We start from the raw sequence: 12,006 nt of genomic DNA, 5'->3' as shown, positions 1-12,006 counted from the left end.
AATGACATTTAGACTTTGTAAGAATATGTGCCAAATAAAATGCAGAGTGGTAGGCAGATCAGAATTGTTTGTTATTCCCTCTGTATTTTACTCCCTCATACACACATTGGTTTAAGCAACACTGTGATGCACAAAATGATCAATTTCTGAATTTTTTACTGAAATGTGTGATTGAAATAAAAAATTATGCAACCTGAGATTTTTTTATATTAACTGCAATGGAAATATGGCTGAAAGGCATGGAAATATCACCAATAATTCAGTGATTTGGTTCTAATTAGGTACAGAAATTAATACCATTGGTTAAATAAACATTCTTTGTTTGTTACTTCAGTAAGCGGTATTGTTTTCTCTTCTGTACTGTCAATATGTTGAGGAAAATCTCCTTTTCACTGAACCCGGGAGCTTTGCCTTTTGACAGAGCTTCTGTCACCATTTAACAATAAATACAAACCCAATTGCTTTTCAGTCACTTTAAAATTACAAACGATAAAGCCTATTTTAGAAGTTACTACATTATTCACTATGTCAACCCGATCAAGCCAGAGGTATCACACTTCAACTTCATTTTAAATGAAAAGGTTTCGTTTATACAGTATCCTTTAAAGTTAGTCATGCTACAGGCGTGGCCTTTTAAAATAAAACCCATGCCAATTTACGTAATACAAAATCTTCGAAATATTATTAGTAATGTCCATACTGTGAAGGGATGAACATAGTACTTCATCCAGATCATGTTTTAGGTTAAGTTACAAATTAGCCAGGGTCCAAATTAGTCCAAAGACCGAAATTCCTTCTTTGGGGATTTTCAGAAACTCCATCCGCTTTGCCACTGCCAAGCTTTAAAGTGTACGATTTCAAAGAAAATTAATGCGAACAGAAAAATCTGTGATTCATGGTTTCCCATTGTGTCTGGCCATACTGGAAGTCACGCAAAATTGTTCTAAAAACAAGGAGATCTATGCTCCCCCCCCGCTTTTCTCCCATCATTTTGGAAAACTGATAGGATGTTCGGAGGAAGACCATGGTTATTTTGCACAACATTTCAGGAACCTCAGGAAATGAGCAGGCAGAGGTAGTCATAGAAGGCTATTAATCAGTGGAACAACTTGCCTCCAGAAGTTGTGAATGCTCCAACATTGGAAATTTTTAAGATGTTGGATAACCATTTGTCTGAAGTGGTGTAGGATTTCCTGCCTGGGCAGGGATTTGGACTAGAAGACCTCCAAAGTCCCTTCCAACTGTTATTCTAATTCTAAGACTTGATCCTCAATGGCTTGAAAAGCAAAACTGCAGTAGCTGAATAAACTGGACTCGGAGTAAACAACGTGGTTTTTCTCATTTGGAGGCTACTTTGGAGGCTTCTCCTCCATCTCTGAATATCATCTTATTTTCCTAAGGGAAATTCTAAATGTTTACTGCTAGTGTTTGCTTCGTCTTTGAATACTCGGGTCTCTTACGCTCTGCTAATCAGAGAGGCAGAATGTTAATATTTTTCTTTTTTTACTCTTAATGCATCTAATTTTTAAAATGACCCAGGCTTTACTAGGGAAGCATAGGGACGGGTGGGGATATAATCTCTTGGAGGAGTTTTGGAGGCATCTGGATGACAAAATCACTCTGATCCAATCCCAGCTGAATATCCGCTGCGCAAATCCCAAGGAGGTGATGGTCTTGTGGATTATCTGCAGTACGTTTACTCTGAGAATTCTGAAGAAGTGAACAGGGTTCTCTGTAGCTTTGGCTCTGCTACTTTGGATGGACCCCGCTCTTCCTGATAGGTGAAAGAAAACTTCCGAAGATGGGGGTGGGGTGGGGGCTGGGTGAGGGTGGTGATAAATGCATATCTGAATGAAGGGGTGCTACTGTCCTCCCCAAAGAAGGCAGTGGTGTGTTTCCTTTTCAAGAAGTGATTGCTTCTGGGTAACTTCTGACTGGTCTTCCTTTTTAGGTTGATGAGAAAGTAATGGGGTAGCGAATAAAGAGATTTTTGTTGTTGTTAGTTGCAAAGTTGTGTCCGACCCATCGCGACCCCATGGACAACGTTCCTCCAGGTCTTCCTGTCCTCTATCATCCTCTGGAGTCCATTTAAGCTCATGCCGGCTGCTTCAGTGACTCCATCCAGCCACCTCATTCGCTGTTGTCCGCTTCTTCTTTTGCCCTCAATCTTTCCCAGAATAAAAAGATTACCTGGACTTATTTTTCTCAGGCTTCTGGCCCAGGTATGGTATGGATGTAGCACCAATTGCAGTTGTGGATGATCTCTAGTTAGACCAAGATAGGGAGTATATGGTCCTTCTATATTACTTGTCCTTTCATCAGGCTTGAATACTGACAAATACGGGCAGTCCTCGACGTACAATCACAATTAAACCCAAAATATCTGTTGCAAAGTTGCTATATTTTGTCCCATTTTATGATCTCTCTTTCTTGTCACAGTTGTTAAGCGAATCACTGCAGCTGTTAAGTTAGTAACACGGTTGTTAAGTGAATCTGGATTCCCCATTGACTTTGCTTTGCTTGCAAGAGGGGACTGTATGACCCGAGGACACCGCAACCGTCCTAAATATGAGTCAGTTGCCAAGTGTTTTGAGTTTTGATCACAGGACCATGGGGATGCAGCAATGGTCATAAGTGTGAAAAACAACCATAAGTCACTTTTTTCAGTGCTGTTGTAACTTTGAACAGTCACCAATAAGTCGAGGAATACCTATATGGTATCCTTCTGCCAGGGTGAAATGCTCCCGGTTCGGACTGGATCGCCCGATCCAGTAGTGATGACGGCGGGTGGTTCGGAGAACCGGTAGCAAAAATCCCTGCACCCCCCTACCATGCCCAGCTGAGCCGCACGGTCATCAGAGGCTTTTTTTTTAACTTTTAAAAGTATTTTTTCTACAACCTCTTCCGACGAAAAAATGCTTTTAAAAGTAAAAAAACCCCAAACCCTCTGATTTTTAAATTAAAAAAAAAAAAAAAAGAAAAGTCTCTGACGATCCCAGCTGAGTTGCCTGATTGGCAGAGGCTTTTCAAAACATTAGAAAAAATGCTTTGAAAAGTTAAAAAAAAAAGTTGGCCACGCCCACCCAGTCACATTACCCACCACCATCAAGCCACACCCACAGAACCGGTAGTAACAAATTTTACATTTCACCCCTGCCTTCTGCCCCTGAAAGTTGAGAGTGAGGGATACTGTTCTGCAGGAGTTTTCCTCCTTTTAAATGGGGTGGTTCCAGTCATTGGTGGTAGAGAAAGACTGTGGGTCTGTAGGATCCTCAATTGTGGGGTGTGACAAGGTGCAGTGTTCTTCTTCCTTCTATTCAACATCTGCAAGAAATAGGTGACATGTCCTCGGTGCTCTCTGAGCTTGCTTGTTTTCCTTGGACCTTTTTGGAACCGAACATACGATGGAGCAAAGGAGCACCGAATTCCAAACAGTGAAGATTAAAATATTTTAAAGTAAGTTAGATCATACCCATTTCAGCTTTTGAAAAAGCCAACTAACTTACTTTTGTTCCTCTCAGCAAGAATTGTAAATCTCGGCCACTGAGAATCCCATGGTTTTTAACGTAGCTGGGCATATGGACAGCACTGGTGCCGTGGACAGTCCCATGAACTTCTGTATAGGTATGAATGACATCCAAATAAGACTTTTTATCCTAGAAAGAAAAGAAAAGAAAAGAAAAGAAAAGAAAAGAAAAGAAAAGAAAAGAAAAGAAAAGAAAAGAAAAGAAAGAAGTAGAAAAAAAGTTAGGTAGAAGAATTAACATCTGGGTGCAATTGTTTGTTAAGACAGCAGTGATTTATAGATAGTCCTTGACTTACAACCATTCATTTAGTGACAGCTCAAAGTTACAATGGCCCTGAAAAAAGTGACTTATGACAATTTTTCACACTTATGACCATTGCAGCATCCTCACTGACACATGATCAAAATTCGGGCACTTGGCAACTGGCATGTATTTATGAAAGCTTTAGTGTCCCGGGATCATGCGATCACCTTTTGCGACATTCTTACAAGCAAAATCAATGGGGGCAGTCAGGTTCACTTAACAACTGTCTTACAAACTTAACAACTGCAGTGATTCGCTTAACAACTGTGGCAAGAAAGGTCACAAAACTTGCTTAGTAACTGTCTTGTTTAGCACTGGAAATTTTGGGTGGTCATAAATCAAGGACTACCTGTAGTCAGAAGGAACCAGAGAAGAACTGCTTTAAATAAATAAATAAATGTACGGTGTTAATTTCATGTCATTGCCTAATACAATTCCCAAAAGGGGATACTCCTGTTCAGCACATTTATAACCAAGCTTTATTTAACCACTTAGCCAAGCAGTATGGAGAAAATTGAGACATTTCAGATGGCTCTTGAAATCTTGGTCTTTCGTGTATTCTATCTAGAAGGCAACTTCTTCTAACATAAAGTAAAATAGAACAAATTATCTTGCCCATGCAGACCAGCTGGGAAAAAATAATCACTGAACAAATAGAAGCATCACTGCTAAAATTTAGGATTTCAAGGATTACAAAGTCAACTCATCATGTACCATGTATATTCTCAAGAGTGATCTGCTTGATTGTTCTTTCAAAGAATGTTAATGATAGAGTGGCCAACAGAAAAAACATACCATTTCAGTTTCATCATAAAATCCCTGAAAGTTATCATTCATTTTTAAAATATTAAAATACACTTAGTCTTAGATCTGTATTTTGAGATGATAAAAGCTTTTGCTAAAACTTAAGATCCTTAAAGGAATAATGACAATGGTTTTTTTTCATTCAGAGCAAATGAATGAATTTTGTTTGAATTAAGAAATCCCTATTCTTTTATTATTGTAAAATTGCACCATTGACACCGCCTGAATCTTTTGGAGTACAACGGCAAGAGCTCATAATTTATGTTTAAATGCCTCAAAAATAAAACAGACATAAGAATAAAATGATCCTTTACAATAAATGATATTGACTTGATAGTAACAGTAATATAATTTTCAATCTTATCAGATAGAATTATGATCTATTATTTATAAAAAGAATGTGTTCAGATTATACACTGGCAAGTATCAAAAGCGGCTCATCACTAGAACAACAATATATTTTTTTGTCAGCACTTTTCAGATTTGTTTTTGGAAGATCCTCTTTAAAAAACAATATACTTTAAAAACCATGACTATTACTTGATAGTCAAATCCTTGATTATTTATACAAGTACACTTTAATCTCCTTTTGGGATTTTTTTTACAAAAGGAAGTTCTTAGGCATACTTTGAGCTGAGTTGCAAAATTCTGATTAATAGATGCTAGATAAATACTTTGTAGATTCAACATACCATAGTATCCAGGTTTAATGTGAGGATACTTCAGGAGACAACAATTCCAAAGTTACAGAGTACATTTCTGTACACTGCTCTGAAATTGTGAACTCTGAAAATATACAGGAGGAAACTGCAAACAGGTAATTTTATTTCTAAACCATAACTCAATTTTAGGGATCATTATGTATGGATGCAGAAGAAGCTGAACATCATAATTATGGCATTCTCAGCATGTCCTCACAATATATCCAAAAATACCTACTGACCTAATGAAGTAATAGAACACAGACAAAGGAATAATTACTTGGACTGATTATAACATAATGTTCTTGATTTGATAATTCACTCTCAGTCCAAACTTGATCATGCATCTGTAGTCTGCCTCATTTTCTATTCCATTCCCATAAATTAAAATTTTTCCATTCTGATGTGATTTGCAGAGAAATATGATTAAGCTATCAAATTTGTAAATAGGGTTAAGTTAAAAAATAGAGGTGGAACTATATCAGTTGTTCATAAATTGATATATCACAAACCACACTGCTTAAACCAGATTGCTTATTTCTGAATGATGCCATATTTGAAGTCCATCAATGTTAAATGAGCAACACTATGACTTAAGTGACCCCCCAAAAAACTGAGTGTGCTTACGTTTGTTCAGTGAAGAATCGAATAATTAGCTAAAGATTAAGGGAACATTAAGGAACTGGGGTCTTTTTTCATTATTGAAAGTTAAAAAAAACCCCAGGAACACAAGAAACTCTTTAGACACATGTTGGTTAGAAACAGAGAATGAGCTAGTATACAGGTAGTCCTTGATTTATGACCACAATTGAGCCCCAAATTTCTGTTTTTAAGTGAGACATTTATTGAGTTTTGCCCTATTTTACGACCTTTCTTGCCACAGTTGCTAAGTGAATCACTATAGTTGATAAGTTACTAACCTGGTTGTTAAGTGAATCTGGCTACCCCATTGACTTTGCTTGTCAGGAGGTCGTAAAAAGTGATCACATGATCCTGGGACACTGCAATGGTCATAAGTATGAACCAGTTGCCAAACATCTGAATTTTGATCACATGATCGTGGGGATGCTGCAAAGGTTGTAACTTTGAAAAACAGTCATAAGTCACTTTTTTCAGTGCCGTTTTAACTTTGAATGGTCACTAAATGAACAGTTGTAAGTCAAGGACTACCTGAATTCACAAAACAAAGTAAAATACCCATACTGCTTAGGTGCATGAGATTTTAAAAAATGGTCCTCCAATACTAAACACACAGAACAGCAGTGACTAGATCTGCTTTGTCAATCTTCTTGAGAACTATAATAAACTTCCATTTACAAAAAAACATTTTTGCTTGTCATCATGTATGTAATTGTTATTATTTCATGCTTTTTATTTCCACTATACTTAAAAATGCCTCTTTTTAAAACTTCTTTGGTTGACCAAAGGCTGAAAGACATTTTTAATTCTCTCTCTGAAGGCAATTTTAACAGAAAAATATAATCCAGAGAATTTGGAGAGATGATAATTGGAAATTCAGTACCAGGAAGTTGTAAAATCAGAATGGATTGACAAAGGGATGGATGAAACTTTTCCTTGTATATTTTTAGCTTTTAAGTATCAGGGGTGAAATCCAGCAGGTTCTGGAGAACCAGTAGCGGAAATTTTGAGTAGTTTGGAGAACCGGCAAATACCACCTCTGGCTGGTTCCAGAGTGGGGTGGGAATGGAGATTTTGCAATATCCTTCCCCCAGGAGTGGGGAGGGAATGGGGATTTTGCAGTATCCTTCCACTGGAGTGGGGTGGGAATGGAGATTTTGCAGTATCCTTCCCCTGCCACACCCACCAAGCCACACCACGCCCACCAAGCCACACCCACAGAACCGGTAGGAAAAAAAATTGGATTTCACCACTGGTAAATATGCTATGTTATTTATATGATTTACCTGGAAGCCAATTCTAAAAAAAAACCCCAACAAACCGATCAAATCATTCTGTGTTTTCCCCAGAGGAAAGATAAGTTAGAAATTTTTGGAGGAGAAAAGGGGACAAGAATTTTAAATCATAATCCATTCTAAAAGTAAGGATACCATTCCAAAGTTCTCTTCACCTCTTGCCTAGAGAGAATTTAACACTCTGTCAGCATTATGACTTGAACTGGAATTGGCCAATCCTGTAATTGTATGTCCTCAATTGCTCTATAATTAGTCTTACAGAGAATAATTCTTACAGAGTAAGACATACATGTCTAATGGTTGGTTGAAGATTAAATAAACATTAGAAATGACAGAATATGGATTAAAATATTTTTCCGAACGTTTAATGCAGCAAGATAAGTAGAAAGAGAAATTAATTATAGCTCTTAATAACATACTTTTCAAAACCTCATAAGGGCATAAACTCAAGCCTAAATCCATTTCTGGCATTACTTTTCAAATCTGCTTATTTCTTTCTAGAGCAATACTAGTTTCTCAAAAAATATTTTCCAAGAAACACGTGTGCATACCATTTTTCCACAAGTATCAACTGGATGAAATCTTGTCCAAATATCCTTATGATATGTTATAATATAATATGATGTATATATCTCCCTCTTATCCTTCATCTCTTTACAGAAGAATGTTTTTTACATCAGATACCTAATGTGAAACTTTCCATACTTGCAGAATTGGAAGGAAATTATAGAAACTGAAATAAAGTGCATCTGGAAAATTAGTTAGGAAAGACTATTTTGAATACTTTTAATAAAACCATAATTTTATATGCTTTCCTCTTTGTTACAGAAATATGGTAGATTGATTCGGGGAAGGAAAAACTAATAATTTTAAAACCTCTAGCAATAAAATAAATAGTACTTACTATAATATGTCAACATTAAAGATGATTTTGTACTTTATTAATTCTAGCAACTACAAAAGCAAAATCAACAGATATACCCTACAGAATACTGAGCTGATTAAACTATCTAATATATTTTCCCAAAATGTAATAGGGAAAAATTAGATGACATTTGGGAAGAAACTGCTAAACTGACGGGGCACTGATAGATGGACATGTATACATTAGAGCCAATGGTCAATCTTCAGAAACAAAGAAGGAAACAAATATATAAAAGGAGATATAAGTATTTTTAATGCGTAATGTGACATAGTATCTAAATCTTTTAGATATAAGCAACTGTAAATGTACAGTTTTCCCCTTTTATCTATGCATATACTATATATATTTACTTATGCATATATTAATAGTGTGCTGTAGTTTTAAATTCTGTGATCTGGTTTTGGATCATAAGTAAATAAATATTTAAAAGATTCTAGATATGAGAGCCAGTTTGATAAAAGGTATAATTAAATTAAAAGTCTTCAACTTTGTTATGCTCAACTGAAACAAATTTGCTTAACCTGGTAACTCACCTTCCAGAAGTTATCAACTTTCCCATAAACAAGTGATTGATCCTGCCTTTTAATGACATTGAAGTGTTTGATATCGCTGGAATTCAGATACTCTTCCACAACAAATCCAAGGAAACTGTTATCTGGAGTATGAGCTGCAAATTAAACAACAAAAGTGTATTAGTGCATCATTCACTGTAACGCTTACAAAAAAAAAAGGACAACTTACAGCCTGTAAATGCCTGGAAGATGCATTGACTCAAGCCCAAATAAGAGTTACTTTCAACTCCTGAGCTACATCTTCAACAGGAAGTATTTGTAACCTTATTGATCATTCTCTGATTCATCTCTTATACACGAAAATGACTTTTTCTTTCCTGTATTACATTTATTTTAAAGTCATAAGAAACTAATCTAACATTATCTAAAGCAACTTCTTTTGGAAAAGAATACCAGAACAAAATATCAAGCTCCTTAATCTAGACGTTGCACAAAAAACTTTTTTCAAATCCCTTAAAAAATTGCTGTATTTACTGGGGCCATGATTAATTCCTCTAGTCTCCAACTACTGTGGAACTTCAGGAGCAGGAAGAACATCTGAATCAAGCAACAACGCATGAGTTGGATACTCTGTTAAGAAACACACTGAGCCAAATCAAACTTGCTGTTTAGCAAAGTTCAGCAAATATTTTAGAAACAAACTTTTAGACTGAGTTAATTATTATGGGAAATCCCGTTTATTTTAAAAACACATTTCCCCACTTTTACAATACCTGGGATTATCCTATTACATAAGGATACCTTTCACTTTTCACAGTGAAAGGTTGAATTTATATTTGCCACCTGGGGTTCGTATGAGTTACCATCTCCACATTAAAGTACACCATGAGAGGTTGGGAAGGGTGTAAACCCTAAGATGCTCTCTAGATGAACTCACAACGATTAGCAATATGGCATAAGCGTGATAAAGGGTCTTATTGGATGGAAGCATCATGAAGTTAAATCTATTTCCCACCCCTCAAAAGGGACATTTCATAGACCTGCTGGTATCTTTATCATATTATTCAAGAATCTAAGACATCTTTCCCATGTGCATATTTGAAATAATAAAAAAAAGTAGTCTTCCTTATACAAAAGTCCATTAAGTGCATTATTTTCCCAAGATTAACAACGTAACAGCTATTTTAAACAAGCTGGGGCAAAATTCCAACTAGAGGCAAAGGAGCCCAGTGGTTAAAGTGCAGTGTTGCAGGTTAACTCTGCCCACTGCCAGAAGTTCGATCCTGACGGGGCTCGAGGTTGACTCAGCCTTTCATCCTTCCAAAGCCGGTAAAATGGGGACCTAGATTGTTGGGGGCAATATGCAAATAATGCTGCCATTGTAAACCAGTCAGAAATGTAAAGCACTATGGGGCATAAGTCTAAGTGGTATTGCTATTGCTATTGTTAATAATTTAATTATTGGTTTAATTTTGAAGACAGCATGAAAAATCCTCCTAAGACAAGCATGAATTCTGACACTGACCTTGAACTATTTTATTGACAAGACTAACTTACGAAACATTGTATAAAACTGCTGTGGATTAAGGTTCCACTTCCCCCATGGTGTTTTGTGGCCTTTAGACTGGGCGTAGTGAGCATGATTAAACTCTGGTTCGGTTCCAAAGGAATCTAGCACCCGTAACATACACCTGGAAGGGAAAACAAAGCACAATCCCAACAGAATATATTATAAACTGTATGTTATAAAAACGAAACATAATGTAATTTGTGTTGGCACAATGCGGAAAAGAACTGTGCGGAACAGCAAGGTGCGTGGACAAAATTGCAGGCACCTGTGTTTCCTTAACCCCTTTCTCCATTTGTTCCTTTTCCCCAGTGTCAGCCTGGCAGAGTTGCCAATAAAGGTGCAACCTTGACACAGGTGTGGGAAGATAGATGTGTTTTGGAGCTCTGCAGTCACCAGCAGAATACAGTAGCCGGAATATATTTTCTCTTCAGAAGGAATGGATGGTCCAAAAGAGAGGAAAGCAAGTGCAGATAGCCCTTGACTTATGACCATAATTGAACCCAAAATATTTACTGCTAAGTAAGACAATTGTTAGGTGAATTTTGCTCCCTTTTATGACTTTTACTGCCACAGTTGTTAAATGAATCACTGCAGTTCTTAAATTAGTAACATGGTTGTTAATGGCATCCCCATTGGCTTTGCTTGTGAGGTTACAGAAGGTGATCACATGATCCTGGGACACTGCCACCGTCATAAATACATGCCAGGTAGCCAAGCATCTGAATTTTGTGACCATTGGGGATGCTGCAACAGTTGTAGGTGTGGAAAATGGTCATAAATCTCTGGTTACTTATAAACTTTTTTTTAATCTGTAAAATAAATTTAATGACAACAGTCAAAGGCAAAAGATGATATAGAAAGTGTTTTATAGTCACTCCTAGATCTGGGTAAGTAAAAAAAGCTCCACCTTTTCTAGTTTTAAACATTGTTTAAACATTTTGTTGTTTCTCTCATTTAATGGTTATTTGGAATACAAACAGACCATAGAAGGTATAATAAATGAATGCATGGACTTTATATGAAGTACAACATTTACATTCCAAACAATTTAGCTGTTTTAATATAGAATTCTCCAGCCCAATGGCCTTCAGTGAGATATAACTCCAATTTCCGAACTTTTCAGCTAATGAAAACAGCAAATATACTGGCTGGGAAGTTTAGAATTTGTGGACTCAACATTCCGAATGAGTGCTTAGTTATAGAAGACTGTTTTCATCCAATGTGAGAATAAGATAAATGAGAAATCAGATAAACTGACACATGTACCTAACTTTTTTTTTTGCTTTAATTTATATGCCGCCCTTCTCTGGAGACTCAGGGCAGCTTACAATGCATTAAGCAATAGCCTTCATACTTTTGTATATTTATACAAAGTCAGCTTATTGCCCCCACAATCTGGGTCCTCATTTCACCTACCTTTGAAAGGATGGAAGGCTGAGTCAACCTTGAGCCTGGTGAGATTTGAACTTGCAGTAATTGCAAGCAGCAGTTTTGTGGTACTTTATACTTTAAAAACCTCTGTCCACTGTTTTTCATAAAAATATTTTAAGCAGTAGACATAGGTTCCACCTGAGTATCTGTAAAGGAAGCAGTTTACAATTTCACAGAATAAAGCCATCTGTGCAGCTGAATGTTCAAATCACAGGGATGCCTTATGTATGCAAACAGCTGCTCATCCATAAAGATTCCTTCGTCTAAGCTCAGCAAATATACATCAAGCGCTAAGCCAG

General features: G+C 36.6%; 1 protein-coding gene across 6 annotated transcripts in view; it reads right to left on the bottom strand.

The window, feature by feature from the left end:
- Window positions 1-12,006, bottom strand: part of MGAT5 (alpha-1,6-mannosylglycoprotein 6-beta-N-acetylglucosaminyltransferase) — a 134,809-nt gene that overhangs the window by 13,306 nt on the left and 109,497 nt on the right. For all 6 annotated transcript variants that reach the window (XM_034423974.3, XM_034423988.3, XM_034423983.3 and 3 more), the window contains exons 10-12: window positions 10,264-10,397; window positions 8,728-8,861; window positions 3,507-3,656 (exon numbers count right to left, since the gene is read on the bottom strand). In XM_034423974.3, the coding sequence (XP_034279865.2) occupies window positions 3,507-3,656; window positions 8,728-8,861; window positions 10,264-10,397 (418 nt within the window). The remainder of the gene's footprint in view (window positions 1-3,506; window positions 3,657-8,727; window positions 8,862-10,263; window positions 10,398-12,006) is intronic.

The sequence above is a fragment of the Pantherophis guttatus genome, chromosome 1 (genome assembly GCF_059756535.1).
Source record: "Pantherophis guttatus breed Tessera chromosome 1, ASM5975653v1, whole genome shotgun sequence".
Classification (NCBI taxonomy): Eukaryota; Metazoa; Chordata; class Lepidosauria; order Squamata; family Colubridae; genus Pantherophis; species Pantherophis guttatus.
The sequence above is the reverse complement of the archived record's forward strand: the minus strand, read 5'-3'. Positions and strand labels throughout refer to the sequence as shown.